At 39.4% G+C, this 20643-nt stretch overlaps 1 protein-coding gene across 3 annotated transcripts in view; it reads right to left on the minus strand.

Annotated features, from left to right (window-relative positions):
• Positions 1-20643, minus strand: part of LOC149301685 (lethal(3)malignant brain tumor-like protein 4) — a 74983-nt gene that overhangs the window by 22524 nt on the left and 31816 nt on the right. For 2 of the 3 annotated variants that reach the window (XM_089483703.1, XM_089483704.1), the window contains 8 exons: positions 14578-14654; positions 11891-11976; positions 8899-9009; positions 7146-7260; positions 6949-7048; positions 3653-3817; positions 2220-2357; positions 1414-1475 (listed from right to left, as the gene is read on the minus strand). In XM_089483703.1, the coding sequence (XP_089339829.1) occupies positions 1414-1475; positions 2220-2357; positions 3653-3817; positions 6949-7048; positions 7146-7260; positions 8899-9009; positions 11891-11976; positions 14578-14654 (854 nt within the window). The remainder of the gene's footprint in view (positions 1-1413; positions 1476-2219; positions 2358-3652; positions 3818-6948; positions 7049-7145; positions 7261-8898; positions 9010-11890; positions 11977-14577; positions 14655-20643) is intronic. The other variant, XM_089483705.1, reaches the window with a different exon arrangement.

Consider the following 20643-nt stretch of genomic DNA (forward strand, 5'->3'; position numbering starts at 1 on the left):
AGAATAAAAACAGACCCAAACCCGACGGGCCAAAAGGGTCATCAGACTGCATTGAGGATGTGGCATTTATACAACATACGCCCCAAACACATTCAGAAGCTGCCCTGACACCGTCCTAAGGGAAAAGAGGCAACCTGAAAAGGAGTGGAAATAAACCACTCTTTTTCAGCAGCTGGTTTAAAACAGCAGCAGTAGGTCATATTGGGACTGTGGGTGTGTGGTTGCCCTTTTTGGGCAGCCTGTTTTGCCTCTAAGTAACTGAAGTACTGTACTCTTGGAATTCCTGCTTCAAATCACAGCTTTGGCATATCAAAGCAATTGCTAGAAAGCAAGCCTTCAGAGACTAATAAATTCATCATCAAATTTGTTGCACAAACCTATACATGCTTTATGTAGGATTTGCCAAAAATATACTGGTGGGGCAAGGCCATAGTTTATTTGAAATTATGCTGTGATAGAAATACAAGAGGTTATGCCAGTAAGGAAGATTAATCTGATTTCACCAGATAAACAATCAGTGGCCTCCAGGAACAATTGAAGGGGAGGAAGGGTGGGAAGGGCAGAGGGAAAATGTGTTATGTCTATTCAATCCCATAACATTATTCTATTATAGAAAGGGTGTTGGCTGGAGCGCTGAACAGGAATACTGCTATTGCTGACTGTGGATAATATGCTGCATTACTTTCTTGTGGGTCCATAGTTTTCTTGCTAAAAACCAAGTTGTATTCCCCCCCCCCCCCCCAAATTCAAATAGAGAAGTGCCTGTATTGAAAACAATTCTTTTGGTGACTATAGGGCTGTACATACAGTCCCTAAGGGGCGGTTGGACATTGCCCCTTTTCACACTGGATCGGAGCCAAAGCAACCTCATGCCACAGCCCAGATCCAGCTTTTCAAGGGTGCAAAAAGGAGCCACAAAAAGCAGCTCCTTTTTGTGCCCTTGATAGGGCGCCATAGCCGCGTTGCTGTGGGTATGTGGTGTTCCTTCAGTGCTGCGTCATTTTGCCAGAGGAGCGCCACAACGCTGCGTGCCATGTGGAGTGGCACGCAGCATCAGGGCACCCTGAGGGGCAGAGTCAGGCATGCATCATGTACGCCCCACATACGCCCCCATGCCGGCCTTCATGGCTGGTGTCTACAGGGACTATATCTGTGAGAACGGTCAGCAGAAAATGATGGAACACTGTACTTTTTCAAAAAGCAATCCAATCTTCATAACAACGCTTAAAATTCACTTTATCAAAACACTGTTGTAAGAGCAAACAAACAAAAGAATCTAAATTAAAGCAGCATGCAAAATAATGGAGTTCATCTTATTAATGGAAAAAAACAGTACAACATAATCTTCATGTAACAAAAAAGCTAAGAAATCTACAATAGTTCCAAATAAACATGAACACAAATTTGACTAACCTCTTCCACCAGAATTCTGCTTCACTACATGGAACTTTATATAGCTATGTGAGGAATCAGTCCTGAAAAGACAAATTTGGATGGCAAAACAGCAAAGTATAGATGAGAGAGAGAGAGAGAGAGAGAGAGAGAGAGAGGAGTTTTAGTCAGGAAGCTGAACTGTTAATAAAGAGGCTCATGACAAAAACATCTCTGTACTGAAATCTAGTTTCATACTTTGCCAGTATCCATTGTACATGAAGGTTTGTGCCAAATAATCTGCTCATACTAAAAAGTTCCCCAGGACTCACACTTGCACTGCAACAAGTGCATACACCATCCCTCTAGAACAGTGGTTCTCAACCTGTGGGTCGCAACCCCTTCGGGGGTCACCTAAGACCATCAGAAAACACATACGGTATTTCCGATAGTCTTAGGAACTGAGACACCGCTAATTTTATGGTTGGGGGTCACCACAACATGAGGAACTGTATTAAAGGGTCGCAACATTAGGAAGGTTGAGAATCACTGCTCTAGAACCAAAAAAAACCCCAAAAACCAACCCTTGGGTGTAGTTACATTTCACATCATCCAAGTTCAGATGGTAACTTTAAAACTGGCTTAAATGTGGATTTGTTCACCTGGAACTGAATGTGAACTTATTCATATACTTCATGAATTGTTTAATTTTTCTCTAAAGTCATCCTTTATTGGTAACCAAAATCTCTTTCCAAATTTTCTTTTCTCTGCTTCAAATGTTGCTGCTCCAAGTGAAAAACTTTATTAAATTCATTAGTAGGTGTGACACACTGAAATATTCTGCTTACCTTTTGGATTTGATTTTGGTATCAGCAGAGGATACTCCTTCTGCCCAGTCCTTTTGCTGGCTGGTCTCAGACTGCTCAGAAAGACTGTGAACACTGCTTCGTCCTGATATCTCTCCATCTTCTGTGGATGACTTTCTACTAAGAAAATAATTTATCAGTAAAAGCCCCTTTCAGACATTCAGTCTAGTCAATAACAGAGCCCAAGGGAGGTCTATGTAGACCAAGCCTGTTCACATATGAGCCGCTCTCAATAAGCACTGAGTAGAAATATTAAGTAGACCTATCTATGGGCCAAAGTAAGTACAGTACTTTAACACTTTAAAAAAGAAAAAAAACCCTATCCTCTGATGACAGGCAATGGCATAATCTGTCCTGGAAGCACTGATCCCCATCTACACCTTTATCTATCCAGCCTTTAGTGTGAGCACTAACAGTTATGCCTGTTAGAATGTTGTATGCTCTTTGGCATCATTGTCCTTTGCTTCATCCTTTAGATCCTTTGTTATATGCCCCTACGTTTTACCTTCAACTTATCCATGGGTCATATAAAAATCATTAATTTTAGCCCCAAAACTTGACCTTGACCTATACATGAGTTCTAATTACTTGAGTATATAAGGATGATGATGATGATGATGATTATTATTATTATTATTATTATTATTATTATTATTTATACCCCACTCTTCAGCCAAGGCTATGAGAGTGGCTTACAATTTGTTAATTAGACATTTCTCTGCCCTCAGGCTTACAATCTAAAAATGACTGTCGTTATTTCAATTGGGAAATGAGTTGCATTTTACAGCAAAATGGCACTCAGTCAGAAGGCCACTAACAGTAATGACTCATGTGGGGAGCAACTCGCTGAACAGAAGCTCCGTGTTGTGGACTAATGGGTTTCCAGTCTCCACACTTTCCTCAAAACAAAACACACAAAGATAGCCAAGAGTCAGATTTCAGGAATTGAGGAAGAGATACTGGACTGGACTGCTTCTTGAATCTGATTTCTGAGTTAGGAATAATGGTAAAAGAGGGCATGCCTGAAAGGCATGATCACCTTAAGAGAGCAGGATTTAAGGCCTGACTAGAACAAGACTTAGTACTGTTCCTTGCTGTGGCTGACATGATGGATTAGAGGAGCTGGATGAAAAAGTCTAGAACCCTAAATCCATCTCTTCCTCTCCCCATCTAATGTTTACTGGTCTTTTAGATAATAGCTAAAAAATAACAGGTATACTCTAGTTCAGCATCTTCCAACTTGGTAACAAGGATGAAACTAAAAGGGAACGTATCAAATATAATAGCTCTGATTTTATGATGCCTCCAGATATTTAGGCATTCAAGTACATGCACTATTACTTACCCCTGGTACAAATAGTTTTTTAAAAATGTGGCCAAGATTTAAGACCTTAAGATTAAATTTAAAGGTTCACCTTGACTGTGGAGAGTCTTCTTGAAAATCAGTAAGCGATACAGTAGCTTCAGGTTTCTTGAGTTTTTGAGCAATGAAACTTAGTGAAGGTTTTTCTCCACCAAGGCGATCCTGTAAGGAGCTCTCTCGGCTGCGATTGATTTCAGAATATGGGCAGCCAATCAATCTGCATTAAAAATGGAAAATATAATCTAATTATTCCACTTTCTCCTTTAGAGGACCATACAAACTAGGTGAGCTTATATAATACAGCAATTTGCAAGAGCAACAAATAACAGGATGTTCAGCAGCCTCAGGCTAAAATAGAAATTCTTCAGAGAGAGAGAGAGAGAGAGTTTTCAGATAGAGAAGGAAAAAAGTACGTTACCTGACAAAATAACTCAGTCCCTCAGGAGCACTTAGTAGCTGAATGAACTTCTAAACTAATTTTTATTTCACAAATATCAAGGACACACTGGTTTGTTCATACCTCTCTATTGCTCTCAGATACCAACTTTTACATAATATATAATGTAGCCAGATTTTGTGAGCAGTGGTTAAACTATGGCAGACAATGATTTCAGCAAGACACTAACATTAAACTCGTCTGGATGTATTGAGGTCATCCTGAAGGGATGATTTTAGATTATGTTTTAACTAGCTTTCTTTTATACGGTACTATTTTACTTGTGCTGGCCTATGACTGTAATAAAGAAATTCTATTTTCTCTGTAATTTAAAGCAAATCTTTACACAAAATCCAGAAAGCAGTCTCTCTCTGTGTGTGTGTGTGTGTGTGTATGATTAGCTAGAAGACAAGGTATATTGAAGGTTAAGCAAGGGGTGACTTATTATATTGCATTACACACCTTAAATAAAGACAATAAAAAACAACAACTATGATCTAGCTCTCGCAAAGAAATGGATTCTAGCCTTCACTTGAGAACACATACACTTCTGGCACCTTCTTAGTGACCAACAGCAGGCTTTTCATACTGAAGATAAAGAATTCAGGATTTGAAAGAGTGATTACACTTTTGTTAGAACCACCTTATTCATTTAGGTTGCTAGGATTATACAGCACAGTTCTTAAAAGATTTATGATGGCTAATTTGTTTCTCTATGCTCTAATCAAAGTACTGATTTTGACCTTTTGGCTCTACCCAAATATTAATCTCCCCTCATTGTGAATTAACATTGCCAGGAAAGGCTCTCTTGTGAGTGGATCCTCCATCTAAAGTGCAGCAGGTCATGACAAGGTTTTGAACCTTTTCAGAAACAGGGTATCAGTTATGGAACTTTCTACCCAGGTTGTGTCATGATCCAATACCCTAGCAGTGACCTGAAAATGGGCTTGAAGGCTGGGGAATCAGTTGTATCAACAAGAAAGCACTGGGCCTGAGTATCACTGAAAGCCTCAAATCCTGGACCACTACTGACCACCAACTCTTGAAAAGAAGGATGAATGCTAGAATCCAGAACAAAGATGGATACCATTAAGGCTCCTTACTTTGTAGGAAGACATGGAGTCCAAGAGGAAGGTCCAGAACCAAAGCACAAAATCTCTTCATCAGGTTAAGTTGCTCACTCAGAGCAATTCCAAGTATTGCAATGATCAACAAGCCCTGCTGCATCAACATAACATGGATGTTCATTGGGCATTCTCCCTACTTGCTTTTAGATGGCAGGTGGAAACCTTTTTATTTCAAAGCACCTTTAATTTTGCTCAAAGAGATGTGCTGTATACGAAATATACCATATCAGGGGGTGCTGAAAAGTTCTTGCCCTGACCCACTTTCCAAAATCTGAGTGTAATTTTGTCATCAAAGCTTGAAAGAGTGTTCTTTTGTATTATAGACTGCTAATTTGCTGGATCAAACCTCTAATTTCTGAAATTATTCAGATCATTGATAGAACAATATCAACAAACAGTGTGGAATTTTCAAGTACTGAACTCTGGGCAGCCAAGAAGTTCTTGTTCCCCCAGTAGAAAACTCCAAAGGAAATCCGTAACTGTATGATGCAAACATTGAGTGAAAAGTGCCCATCATACTCAACTGTGAAGAAGTGGTGTGCTAACTTTCAGCATGGAGCGTCTGAGACCCAAGATGCAGAAAGATTGCAAATAAATAAAGAACAGAAATATGTCTTGCTTGACAAAGAGCATTCTCTGAAGATGCCGGCCATATGCTGGCAAAACGTCAGGAACAAACTCTTCTAGAACATGGCCACATAGCCCGAAAACCCCACAAAAACCCATCCCATCTTTGTTTCACTGTTTAAAGTTTCTTCTTCAGTAACACTGGAATAGTTTTTAAAGTCAATATTATGTGCTTTCAAGTCATTTCCAATTTATGGTGACCCTGAGGTGACCCTATCACATTTACTCAAATTAATACTTCATCTGTTGTTTTTATGTCCCTTCAAGACATATCTATCTTATGGCAACCCTATAACAGGCAAGTTTCTTCAGGAGTTTGCCTTTGCCTTCCTCTGAGGCTGAGAGTGTGTGACTTGCCCAAGGTTTCCATGGCTGAGGAGGGATTCAAACCCTGGTGTCCAGAATCACAGTCCAACACTCAAACCACTACACCACACTGTACAAGCAGGAACAAGCCACTGAAGCTCTCCTTAAGGCAGGGAGTAATTTTCTACTCCTTGAACTGATTAGAGTTTGTATTCCTTTTACTGAGAAAAGGATGTCTCAAGCCACTGAAGCTCTCCTTGTCCATTGGTACAGTTGTGAGATACTTTGGGATTGTAAAGGGTAGCCTGGAACTCGCATACAGTCCCAAGGCAGGTTTTTATGGTCCTTGACCAACAGAGTTCTCTTTTTCTGCCCCACCTTTCAATTAATAGCTGGGAGGCCCCAGGAACACAAAGCAAATTCCACCTACACCAATTAACGTTTATAAAGTATTTTTCAAAATCAATGGATTTTCAGCTATTTCCAGTTTGGGAGTTTTGTCAGTCTCAGCAGATTGCAAAGGATTCTAGAAGAAAACTGGCTCCTAGATGCACTACTTTCACCCTGCCCCTGTTCTAAACCATCTGATCTGTCTCTTTCCCTTTAATGTAGCCCCATTTTATATCTCAGGTTTGATGCTACTTTTCTGTGGTATCAGTATTAAGTTTGGCAGTGAAACCAAGTACAACGCACAAGGGGGAAGTACAAGAACAAGATTTTAGAGCATGAATTTATATATGCATTTATATTCATATTTCACTGAGGCTGCACTACTTGAAAAAGACGTGTTTGACAACACAATGCCCTCAACAAGCCACTTAAAATCATACCAGAACTCTCAGACACACATACGTGTAATGCGTTCCATATCTGGGGCCTCTAACATGACCCAATCCTTGACAACCTGGAGTAGGGCATCCTTGTCCTGCTGTCCCAGATGGATCTGCAGTACCTAAAAAAAGTTCAGTAACAGATTTCACTTCCAAGTCTGGTTTCAAATAATTATGTAAAGAGGGTATAAAAATAACCTGCATCATTCGTCATCTCACCTGGTGGAAGCTGTAGGTCATGTCCAGTTTTTGCACACCAGCCGACAGGGTGAATGTTTGGACTATCGGCATCAATCCAGAAATCAAAATAATTGTCCCAACCATCAAAATGTATCTAACCAGGAAGGAAAACAAATGAAGAAAAGGTTGGGACATTATGGAAGTGATAAAACTGTCTATGCAATATCTTGGAGTTCTTTGTAGTAGCCTGCAATTCTTTGGAATGAACTGCCTTGGGAGACTGTGCACTCTCCTTTGTGGATGTCTTTACACAGAGGCCAGATAGCCATCTCAGGCGTGATTTGGGTCTGTACGGCAAGGGGTTCAACTAAGTAACTTTTGCAATCCTTTTCAAATATATGATACCATAATTGTACATATTAAGAATCAGTGATATTCATACAACCCCTTCCGGCTTTAGGACTAACACAGTCTTTTAGTTTAGTCTGTTGAGGACACCTGGTGAGTAAACACAAGAATTTGTCCTACATTGACTCAGGCCATGATGGATTCATCTAGCTCAGTACCATCTACTGACTGGTAGCAGGTCTCCTGAGCTTAAAAGAGGAATCGTTCCCAATTCTTTCTGTAGATGCTGGGGAGTGAGTCAGGTGCCCTTTCTCTGAGCTATGGTCCTTCCACAATAAAGACACAGGGCCTACTCAAAATTAAAGGGAGCACACTTTCTTCATGTGAATGAGGATGAGTTTGGCAAGATCTTGCATTTGGACATCTAGGAAATGTGAATTATTCAGTAAGAACAAATATTTGTTAGCTTGTACTAATGAAAATTTCCTTTAAAAACATGTAGAGGAAAAGATGCCAGAAATGCTCTTGGAAGTTTCATTTAACATGGTATTTCATAAGCACTGGTCCATATTTCACTTTGTTTCTGAGTCAAATTTCTTTTCTGGGCAACTTGAAAAATGATCTGAAATGACTTCAGACAAACTCTTTTTGAACAAAAAATGTAGCTGTTTTCAACCTTGGTGATCACAGATTTTGTATTGGCCACAAAGTACTCTGGTAACTACATTAAACTATGAATTTTACATCAAATAAACCAGACATGAAATGAACTCTTCCATTGTTTATGCTGCTGCTTACAATTCAACTGTAAACTTTGAAAAGCCAAGAACAAAAGACATGGTACATTACTTTCCTGGTCTCTATACAATTCCTCCATTACGTTTTTTTTTAAATTAAATTTTTTAAATTAGGTATCCTCAGAGAGAGAATGCTAGTCTATAAGGATCATTGCTTCAACCCAGTAAGAGAGTTCTGATATTATTAATTCTAATCCTTCTGAATAAGAATTGAAGCAAACTACTATGGTTCACAGGGGGGAAATTCATTGTTCACTCACCCGTTCTGTGAACTGAGGAAGATTTTCAGTCTCTGTATCTGACAAACTTCAATTTTATACAGTAATTGGAATGCAAGCTGATATGATTATTATAGGATGGAAAGTAAATCCCTGATGTTGAGATCTTCTTTGAAAGTAATCCTTAAGGTATGAGAGCTCTAACATGGCAAATTTATGTGAAACTGCTTAAGGTGGAGAAATATACATGCAGCAACTGTGGTTTCACACTAAGCAACATTAAAAGAAAATCTAGCAATATCGATCAGGAGTGTTGCAATTTGTATTGGGGAATAAAATCTATTTGCCATATTGCTTTTTTTTCTAAAAAGCTTGAACAAAAGTATTATTTTTAAATAGCCCTATGGCTTATTTGAATAAAGCATATACCTTGACATGATGGTCATCTTTATCAACAATAGTTGCCACTCTAATTAACATTGGATTTCTTTTGTCCACAGCTTCTAGTTTCATATTAGCCTGAAATCCATGAGCTGGGCGCTGTAACAGAATATATTGCAAAATGGAGACAAAAATCACTGAAGTTATAGTGCAATCAGTATAATCACTTAAAGGCCCAGTGTGGACACAATGCTAAACTATAAGCCATTATTACAAGAACAGGCCAGCTCAAATGTTCCACTATTGGAATAATCAGAGGATGAGATCAGAAGAATCTGCTTCTGGTCCAAATTAACTACTAACTGTAGATGTAATTTTGATGCAAACAACAAAAATCAGTTAGTTTAAACTGAGAAGCAGATACTTCAAATCTTCTATGACAAGTGCTGGGATAGAAAGAAACATTCAATTTGGCTTATTTCTATAATTTCTATGATGTAGTGTTATGACAGCCAGTGTAGCATAGTGGTTTGAGTGTTGGATTATGACTCTGGAGAGCAGGGTTTGATTCTCAGATTGGCCATGAGACCCACTGGGTGACCCTGGGCAAATCACATGTTCTCAGCCTCAGGGCAAGGCAACAGCAAACCTCCTCTCAGCAAATATTGCCAAGAAAACCCCATGATAGGTTCACCTTAGGGTCGCCCTAAGTCGGAAACAACTTGAAGACACACAATAACAACAACAACAACAACAAAAACGTTATACTGGATATATCCTTTTATGCCACAGAAATAAATCCACACCACTACTGCACTTACAGTCACTAACAACACTCCTTTAAGCACCCATTTAGATATTTAAAGAATGCAGTCATGTCGCCCCTCAGTCTTCTTTGGCAAGTAGAGAGTTGGACAATGGTCCTTACGGTCTCTTCCAGCTGTTTGATTCTTTACCGGGCCAAACATGCCTAACTCTCTCAAATCTTTCCTCATATTTTGTACCTCTTGTCATCCTTGCTGCTGTTCTCTAAACCTACTCCAACTTGTCTATATCCTTCATATAATGAGATGACCAAAACTGAATGTACTACTCAAGATGAAGTCTGATCAGTGCAGAATATAGTGGGACTATTAAATGTACAAAACACTGCAACCAGAATGCTGACCGGGGGCAGTTTCAGGGAGCATGTAACTCCCTTGTTAAAATAGCTCCACTGGCTACCGGTTCGTTTCTGGGCAGAATTCAAAGTGCTGGTCCTATAAAGCCCTACATGGCTTAATTCCAGATTATTTGAAAGACTGTATCTCCCCATACAAACCTGCTAGAGCCCTAAGATCTTCCGAGTAATGCTTTGTCCTGGTCCCGCCACCATCACAGGCTTGCCTGGTGAGGACATGAGAGAGAGACCCTTCTCAGTGGCTGCTCCTGCCCTCTGGAATGCCCTTCCGTAAGAAGCAAGGCTGGCCCCCTCCCTGCTTGCCTTTCAAGCAAAAATGGCTTTATTCAGGCAGGCTATTGATGTATAATCATGGGGTGGCTTGGACGTTTGTTATACAGAGTGGATATAATGGTTTTAGGTGGTTTTAATGTCTCTAATTGTATATTGTTTTTAGATAATATTTTTAATTGTTTTATTGTAATATGTTTTTAGAATTTTTATTTGTGAGCTGATTTGGGTCCCTTTTGGGGAGAAAGGCGGGACAGAAATCAAATCAATTACATCCCTTGTCTTGACAAGTACAATTCTATTAATGCAGGCTAAAATATTATTTGACTTCTTTGCTGCAGCATCGTACTGCTGGGTCATGTTCAACTTAAGATCAAAAATAATTCCAGGGTCCTTTTCACATGTACTGCTGATAAGCCAAATATCTCCCATTCTATATATGCACATTTGGTTTTTGTGATCCAAATACAGAATTTTGCATTTGTTTCTGTTGAATTCCATTCTATTAGTTTGAGCCCAATTTTCTAGTTTATCAAGATCTTCAAAAACACCTATCTTCCAATGTGTTAGCTACACCCCTCCCAGTTTTGTATTAGTCCCAAACACAATAAAATTCTCCTTAACTCATCAACTAAATTATTGATAAAAAATATTGAAGTGTTGGTCCCAGGACAGAACCTTGTGGCACTCCACCAGAGACTTCCCTCCAGTTTCAAATTCAGCCATCGATGATTACACTTTGAACACACTTTTCCAAAGAGTTGTGGATTCATCTGATACTGTTCCCATCTATTCCACATTCAGTTAGTTTGTAAATCAAAATTTTATAGGGGGCTTTATCAAATGCTTTGTTGAATTCACATAAACAACATCTACAGTATTCCCCCCATCTAATATCTAATATAATAATAGATGCTATGATTCTAATAAACTTTGTTGTTGTTATCCACCCTCAAGTTGATTTCGACCCATGGCGATCCTGTAGATGAGAAGATATATATATTACCATGCTGACTCCTACAAATCACTGCATTGTCATTCAGATACTTGGAAAAGACTTCTTTATCAGTTTACAACTTGGAGAAAGAAACTTTAAAGTCTGTGTGCTTTAAACTAGTTGGGGTTTCTTAATATAACTCCAGGTGCTTTTTATTATGCAATTTTCCTTTTTACATTTTTTTTATTTAAGAGTTCACTTTTTAAAAGCCAGATTCATTCTTTAAGGGAGGGTGAAGGGGAAGCTCTGGTCATATGTCTCCATGACCAGGATTAGCAGGAACCCTGTAATTATGATTCTGTTTTTCCGATAGCCATAAGGCAGAGGGGAGGGTGTTGAGCCCTTACACCCTCATGAATCTGAGTGAGATTAAATCTCCAATGAAGGGCTTGGTGGCAGCACTACTGTACTGGGAAATGTAGGCAAGTCTGAGAAGATCGCAGCCACATACCAGGCCCCGTTTTGCCATGGCCCTGTTGCATAATTGTGAATTCTAGCATTACATGGTCATAAAGTACCAGATATTTTGATTACTGCAAGAGATTTTAAAGTTGTAATTCATCAGTAACAAACTCAGAAAAATATTGACCAACCAGTTTAAATGCTCTCGCTGGGGCCGCCTGAGAGCCAGTTTCCTCTAAGTATTTCTCCCATGAGAAGGTTTTGAAATCTTTGTATTCTGTAAAGAAATTTAGGAATATCATCAGACTTCAGCTACAACTACAAGCTACAGTTAGTGCAAGATAACAAAATAACACATAGTTATTAGAAATTAAAACACTTATTTATTTTACTAAATGCATACAATAATGACTATAACCTTTTACTTGGTGAGATACTTGTTCAGTCTTGGTTTATATATAATGTCAAACTAAGACTTGGTATAACACAAATAGGCTTCAGGTTCATGTATCCTAACTTTCCTTATGTACTCCAATTCCCTCCTTTTCAACACAGATTGTAGGCTGGAATGGGCAACCTCTGAGGCTCCACGAACCATTCTTGCACTTGCCTAGACTTTGACGGGCTGCAACCCCAGCTACCCACCCTGAAAAAACTTCTGCCTTTAAAAATGGCAAATTGTGCTTTCAGAAAGTTCTGGTGAGCACGATTTGCCTTATATTATTCTGCCCAGGTGCCCATGAGAAATTTGGAGATTAGAAGGGATCCAAGTATATGCATGTGTACCTCATGGTTGTTTTACCCTCATTATTGTTTTAGGGTATAGCTTCTGAATTAGGAGTAACAGCCTCTTATCAATATAGGCCCATTCAAGCTTAACTCACAAATGGTTCCCAATTTATTAGACCAAAGGTTGAAGAAAAGTCAATGAATGCAGCAAAAAGCCATTTAGGACTGCCATTTATGAATTAAATTATGTAACACAAAAATCTGGTCCACTGTACTGTAGCCTTTCCTAAACTCATTTTATTCCTGTTGAAGAATATTATTGTTAGCCTTTGAAGGAAGAAATGGCTACAGAACTTGGAATTAATATTCAATAAACTAATTGGCTGATAATCTGAGGATCTATCTCTTTTTGTGTAAATTGGGAAAGTTATGCTCTGCTTCTATCCCTCAGGAAAAATGCCTATACAATTTATATAATGAAATAGTTTTGCTAACAGAAGGGCCCCACAATTTAAATTTGTTCTTGAAGACCTATGATAAAATCATATCCCCACCTGGTTCCTCGTCTGTTGATCACTTCTTGTTCTGAAACTGAAAGCCATTCAGGTAATGACATCAGCAGCACCACATTAGTGGTTGATTTATTAAAATGGAAAGCAATGAGCAATGCCTAGAAAAGGAAAGGTGTTTCCCCCAACCCCTCTGTATTGCTAGATCAAATGATTCACCTGACTACTTCTTGCTCTCCTTCTTACCTATCTGAAAAATTTTCAAACTCTGTCCAGCACCAAGTCTGAATGGGAGGGAGGGAGGGGTCAATGTGGAGAAATACTGAGCTGAGTTAATAAGTAGTTGGATATGATCAAGAGTTACATTGTGACTTTTCCTATCCTACGGCTAACTTTTCCAGTTCTGTTCCCGTTTTCCTGCTTTTACCTAAATGGTTGAAGCTGCAACACAATTTCTTTTTTGGTCTGAGATGCACACAGTTTACAGCATTGTTAGCTAGAAGGGTGGTATAAATGTGTTTTCTCTTTAGCTGCCCCATGTATTGTTAAAAGCAATGCTTGGAGATGGGTTATAAACAGAGCTAGGGGTTTTTTTATTCCTGCTTGGTGCTGATCTTGGAAAATTTAATTCACAGACAATGAAATATCTATTAATTAGTTAGACTTAGCAATTTTTATCTGAACTGATGTTGATGTGGAATGCATTGTGTTGTGACTGATGTTTAATGTATTATACTTAATTTCACAAGGAGCCATTCCTAGCTCTCAGGCTTTTGGTCTTTAAATCTAAAGTCCTGAAATTCTCCTGATCAGGCAATCTTGTTTGTGATCCAGCTGCATTAGAAAATTATATCTCTAATATGGAAAATGAAAAAGTTCTATTCACCCAGGACAGAAAGGGGTTAGTATCCCTCATTGTACACATTCACCAGACTTGGTTACAGGGGACAGCTTCACCAGACTGCACATGATCAGGATGAAAATAGTCAGACACTGTAAGCAAAACTTCTGACCAGTTTTCCAAATATCTGGGCTGTTCACTCTACACACTGGAAAAATCCAAGAATGCCATATGAGACCACTTAGTAAAGTTCGATGACCCTGTTAAATCTCTTGCTGCCTCATTTGAAGTTTGGGCCTTGGTAATCATCAGGTTCTATATAATGATGTAATTGCCAGCTAAGCTTTCTTGCACTCTTTGGAAGATATCACAGGTTCTGCAGTGTCCTAATTTGTTCAACTCTGTTAACTGACTTCTATTCCTTGCTGCTGCAATTTATACTGTACATTAGTTTCCTCAGATGTTGCCCACAGCATATAACCTGGTTGGAACATGAAACATTCAAAAGGTTTTCAATTTTCTCTATCCATAGAATACTGGACTATACATATGTTCTGTTCCCCTGAAACTCTCCTTACTTTTCCCCAAAATGTATGCTGCCACAATGAAATCAATTTCATATAATATTTCAGTACTTATTATTATTATTATTATTATTATCATCATCATCATCATCATCATCATCACGCCCTTCTCCCGGGGCTGGGACTCAGGGAGGCTTAAAACATTAAAAAAATCATAAAAATACAACATTTATAAATGTTTTCACCTTCAGCATAAAATAGTACTTGCAACATACCAGCTGGTGTTGTCAGAGGAGTTCCAGTTTCTTGGCAGTAACCAACAGGTCGAATATATGGGCTACTAGCATCACACCTGTATTGCAACAGAGTAGTGGTTCCAGTTCAGTATAAGATGAAATGTGCCTATGCAAATTGAGTTGGCACACTGAAATAATGGCATTTACCTATGTGTTGACTCATCATTCAACCACTCATTTAATAGGTCTATTCTTGTTGGAGTTAACCAGCAAAATTCATTACTTTCTCTCTCTCTCTCTCTTGCTGAATATGAAGATCATACTTTCCAATCTTAATAAAATTATATATTTTGATAAGAAAACCATGACTGAAATATTAGTTATATACAAATTAGTTATGAATTAATCTCCAGGACCAGATTAACTACATCCAAGGATATTAAAAGAACTGGCAAATGTAATAGCGGAGCCATTGGCAATAATCTTTGAAAACTCCTGGAAAACAGGAGAGATCCCAGCAGACTGGTGGAGGGCAAACATTGTCCCCATGTTCAAAAAGCGAAAAAAGAGGATCCTAATAATTATCGTCCAGTTAGTCTGACATCAATACCAGGAAAGATTCTAGAGCAGCTCATTAAACAGAGAATCTGTGAACATTTAGAAGGCAATTCCATAATCACAAAAAGTCAACATGGGTTTCAGAGAAACAAGTCATGCCAGACAAATCTAATCTCTTCTTTTGATAAAACTACCAGCTTGTTAGATGAAGGGAATGCTGTAGATATAGTATTGATTTCAGTAAGGCCTTTGACAAAGTTCCCCATGACATTCTTGCAAACAAGCTTGTAAAATGTGGGCTAGACAAGGCAACTGTTACATGGATTTGTAATTGGTTGACGGACCAAAGCCAAAAGGTGCTCAACAATGGCCCTTTTTCATCCTGGAGAGAAGTGACCAGTGGGGTCCCACAGGGTTCTGTCCTGGGGCCAGTGCTTGGATGACAGAATTGAGGGCATACTCATCAAATTTGTAGATGACACCAAATTAGGAGGAGTAGCTAACACCCCAGAGGACAGGTTCAAAATTCAGAATGACCTTAACAGATTAGAAAGCTGGGACGAAGCTAACAAAATGAATTTCAACACATAAAAATGTAAGGTACTGCACTTAGGGCGGGAAAATAAAATGTACAGATATAGGATGGGAACACCTGGCTGAACGAGAGATTTATCCATGTGAAAGGGATCTGGGAGTCCAAGTAGACCACAAGTCAACAGTGCGATGCGGCAGCTAACAAGCCAATGCGATTTTAGGCTGCATCAATAGAAGTATAGTATCTAGATCAAGGGAATTATTATTATTATTATTATTATTATTATTATACTTTATTTCTATAGCGCTGTAATTATACACAGCGCTGTACAAAGGGAAGTAATAGTCCCACTCTATTCTGCTTTGGTCAGGCCCCACCTAGAATATTGCTCCAGTTCTGGGCACCACAATTTAAAAAGAATGTTGAGAAACTGGAGCGTGTCCAAAGAAGGGTGACCAAAATGGTGAAGGGCCTGAAAACCATGTCCTATGAGGAACGACTCAGGGAGCTGGAGATGTTTAGTCTGGAGAAGAGAAGGTTAAGGGGTAATATGATAGCCCTGTTTAAATACTTGAAGGGATGTCATATTGAGGAGGGAGCAAACTTGTTTTCTGTTGCTCCAGAGACTAGGACCCGGAGCAATGGATGCAAGGAAAAGAGATTCCACCTCAACATTAGGAGGAACTTTCTGACAGTAAGGGCTGTTCGACAGTGGGACAAACTCCCTCGATGTATAGTGGAGTCTCCTTCCTTAGAGGTCTTTAAACAGAGGCTGGATGGCCATCTGTCGGGGATGCTTTGATTTGGATTTCCTGCTTGGCAGGGGGTTGGATTGGATGGCCCTTGCGGTCTCTTCCTACTCTATGATTCTACAACAAATATTCATTCCACTTTAGGGAAAGAGCCATCCAAGCACAGGGTAATTGCCTATGTCATTCAGGCCAGGCAAGGATCACATCGTCTAGAACAAAACTTTTAATACTGGTAATCCTCAAAATCTTCCTTCAGTTTTACTAGAAAGCATAGAAACAGAGGCGCATTACAGACCACCCAAAATGGGCAATCTCGTGCTGCTGCCGCTGCTCCGCAAGGGAGCCGCAGCAGCCAAACCGCGTGGCTCCCTCACGGACCAAAAAGAAGCCCCAAAATGGCGCTTCTTTCCGTGGCGCGTATATGACGCCGCGAGGTGCCAATGGCGCACTCTCAGCATCATATGCGACATCCGGACGCAGCGCATCCGCTACGTAAAGATGGCACCCCCCGTGTGGAACAGGCACCATCATTTTGTACGGACTGGGTCCGTATTAGGGTTAGGGGCGTCCAGAAGGGACGCCCCTTTCTAACCCTAATATGGACCCAGTCCGTACTTTATGCCCGTCTGTAAGGGGCCAGAGAGAACCAAAAAAGACACACAAGAAGATGACCAGTAAGGAGATATGGGAAGAGTAAAAAAGAATAGCCTGATCTGTGCTCTTAAAGTGGGTTTTGATTTCTCCCTCTCTGCAGACAAGAATGAACATCCACAGTAATCAATGTTTCATTCTTGTTCTCTGAGAAGGAGCTATCCAGGCCTAGGGTTTGCCATCGCTATTTTTTTTAAAAAACACACCCAAAAGTACAGATCAATGTGTAGTGGTTTAAGGTTCGGGAAGTTCATATCCCTGTTCAGCCACAGAAACCCACTGGGTGACTTTGGGCCCATCACACTTAATCAGCCTTAGAGGAAGGCACAGCCAAACCTCTAAGGCTCATCTGAATGAATCTTGCCAGGAAAACCATATGCTAGGGCTGCCATAACCAGAATTTTTACTTGAAGACACGTAAAGACAACAAATAGCTAAACATAAAACACAATTTTGTTCTTTTTCTTTTACTTCCATTTTGTTTTGTTTTTTTGTTTTCTACTGATTTTGTTTTCTGGATTTAGTATTGTTTACTGTCATAACTAAAATATTTCTAAAAGAATAGATGAGCTGGCTGGAGTCCTGCTGGAGACTGGTAGGGTATAACACACAACTGGTGAAAGACTTGGTGAAGCATATTGATATAAGCATATTGATTTTATAAGAGCTTGTTGAAAATGGGCAAATTAGATATCATCAGTGCCCTACATAACTCATTGAGGGGGCCACTAAAAAAGAACAAAGCTAAAATTCTGCTGCCCTAGTTGAATGACCAATGACATAGTAAGGCTTTGGTGTTTGCACAGCATTGCAGAATCAAAGATTCTTAAAGTTGGAAGGGATCTTGAATCGCCACTCCTCCTCCAAGGAAATGACTATATCCATATCCATATCCTCATGGATATGGATAGGAAATCTGAAATAAACTCCAAGGAACTATGCCTAGGATTGAATCTTCAGCCATGGAATCAATGTTTTGGTTGTCCTTTGGCAACTGCATGCTGCAACAATTCAGAACAATTGGGAGCCATGACAAACTGTTATGTAGTGGCTAACTTCATTTCAGAAACACAAGCTTCAGCAGGTTTAGTAAGCTTTATTCAGAAAATGAAAGTTGTTCATAGCATAACAATGTGGTCTAGACTGAAGCAAATTCAGTTACATAGTACAATAAAAGTACATAGGAATTCAATTCAATTTTGCGCACTGGCTCCCCATTTGTCTTCAAATCAAAACATTCCTCCTGCTCTGAACCAAGTATTGTCACTGAATTATCCTTGGCACATATTTCATTCCCTCACATCTGCTTATTAAGCAGCTCCAAAGAAGATAAGCAATCTTTCCACTCAGCATCACCAATTGTGTAGCATATACCATCATCCAGTATTACAAAGCATATGCAGAATATATATGGCTAGCAAGCAAGGCAGGATCTATGATCCTGGCAGGCAACCATGATAATGCTTTCCCTAGCTATCACTTAGTTTTCATTATCTTGCTCAAAACAGAGGACAGGACATGTCTTTATTAGGTTTTTTCAACTCTGGAAAATGTGTAGCTCCATGTACTGCCACTTGTATTGAGGAAGGCTGCAGTTATATACCTTTCTGATAAGGCTTAATCCTCAAGGCAGCAGCTGCTTTATGTAGAAGAGGAAGAAAGTCAGAGACATTAAAGAATCTGTCAGAGGAAGTACTGTCAGGGTGACTGGAATCATACCATTCAGCCTCAGTAAAATGAATAAAAACTAAACCCAGACCCTCATCACTGTTAAGACTGCACCAATACTAGAGCTTTGCAGTTGAGGCATTCTGGTTCCAAAACCTCAGAAGAATGCTACCTGGAAGACAAAGAAGCTAGAGCACAAACTATCTGCCCCTTAAAAGTGGGTTTTCCAAACATTAAAAGATGAAGAGTTCCCTGGAATTTATTTTGAAAGGCTGCAGGGGAGAATTTTGTGAGAAACCACCTGATAAGGGCACTAACTAGATTGAAAGTGGCCCTAACCTATTATGCTTGTGTTTATTTTATTTTAAATAAAGTCATGTTCACTGGAAAAAAAGGTAAAGGAGTCTGCCGTTGCACCACTTGGACAGTAGGTGATGCTGGTGCCACATATTGTTGCTGAAAATGCCAATTACATGAAGGCAGAGAAAAACCATTTAAGGCAAAGCAAAATGGCCACCCACGGTCTGAAAATGTATAAAATGGCCACCAGGTGCAACTTGAAGAATAAAGTGTGTCCTCTTGAATGGGGCACCTGATCCTCAGGTGTGAATATTAGTTCACGTTTGGCAGGCTTTCTTACACTTCTTAAAACCCTTCCATTTTCCGCTCATTTCCAGTTCAAAAATGCACTGATCCCCAATCCACAAGCAGTGATACCTTTTTTGAGCCAACTCCAAAGCATAAAATACATTACAAAACCTTTGGAAGCTTCTCTGGTTTCTTCATCAGACAAAGATGTAAAAAACCATGCAGGAGAAAAATGGCAGCTTGTAGATTTTGGATTTCATTTATTTTGCTGCACGGCCAAAACAGCTACCCTTGTATATATTTTTCATTGATCCCCAAATTTTCACTGCTTCTGCCCATCATGACTGTGTCCAGCAAACAAATACAATTGGGAGAACTCTTATTGTCTGAATGGTGAATAACTACAGTCTCCAAATCAATTATCATTTCACAACCACCAGAGGAGATCAGTTGTAGTATGTTTAACCTGGGAGCTGCTGCACTTGTGGGTGCAATAGGTGAAACCAGTTTCCACATTATGGCTGATCCAAGGATGAGTCACTAGAATTACTCAAGAGGCCGACTGTGCCCTTTATGCTGGTTGATGGAGACTAAAATTCTTAAGGACAGAGACTTGTGTTCTTTAAGTGTTAAAGATATGTATTGGATGTATTGAAACATATAGTGGAAGTACTAATAGGAGGTATACTCTGACAGGAGAATTTGTATATAGGTAGAGGTTCAAGCGAGATGACAAAAATGAACACTTTTAAAAAATTTAATTAGCACCAGACCTTCGAAGAAAAGAAATGAATTATACATAATTGTGTGCTTATAATTCAGAAATCTGATTTGTAAATTTTAATAATGAAAATTAAGACAGAGAGATAGATGATAGATAGATACTGTATACACTCCTGTATAAGTCTAGAAAGTTTAGCCAAAAAGTTGGCTCCAAAAACCTGAGTTGACTTATCCACGGGTCATTGTAAGTACTATACATTAATTCTTAGTTAAAAAGGAACCATCCCCATGTCCTGGAAGCACTAATTTCCATCTACTCTTTCATCCATCCAGCCTTTTAGTGTGAGCACCTACAGATACTTCTGCTGGGATTTTGTAAATTCTTCAGCATCGTTTTCCATTTCATCCTCCTTTACATGCTCCTAGGTTTTACCCTCGACTTATCCATGGGTCATATCAAAATCCATAATTTGGACCCCAAAACCTACCCTCGACTTATACATGAGGTCGACTTATAGTCGAGTATATACAATAGATAGGATTCTTAAGGAGTTTGCCAAACCCTTTCCTACTGAACTGGTGAGAAGGGAGGCAGAAAAGGGTACCCACAGAAGGGTGATGAAGGGGAAG

The sequence above is a fragment of the Sceloporus occidentalis genome, unplaced genomic scaffold, assembly GCF_023333645.1.
Source record: "Sceloporus occidentalis isolate IW3139 unplaced genomic scaffold, rSceOcc1.0.p SCAF_20, whole genome shotgun sequence".
NCBI classification, from domain to species: domain Eukaryota; kingdom Metazoa; phylum Chordata; class Lepidosauria; order Squamata; family Phrynosomatidae; genus Sceloporus; species Sceloporus occidentalis.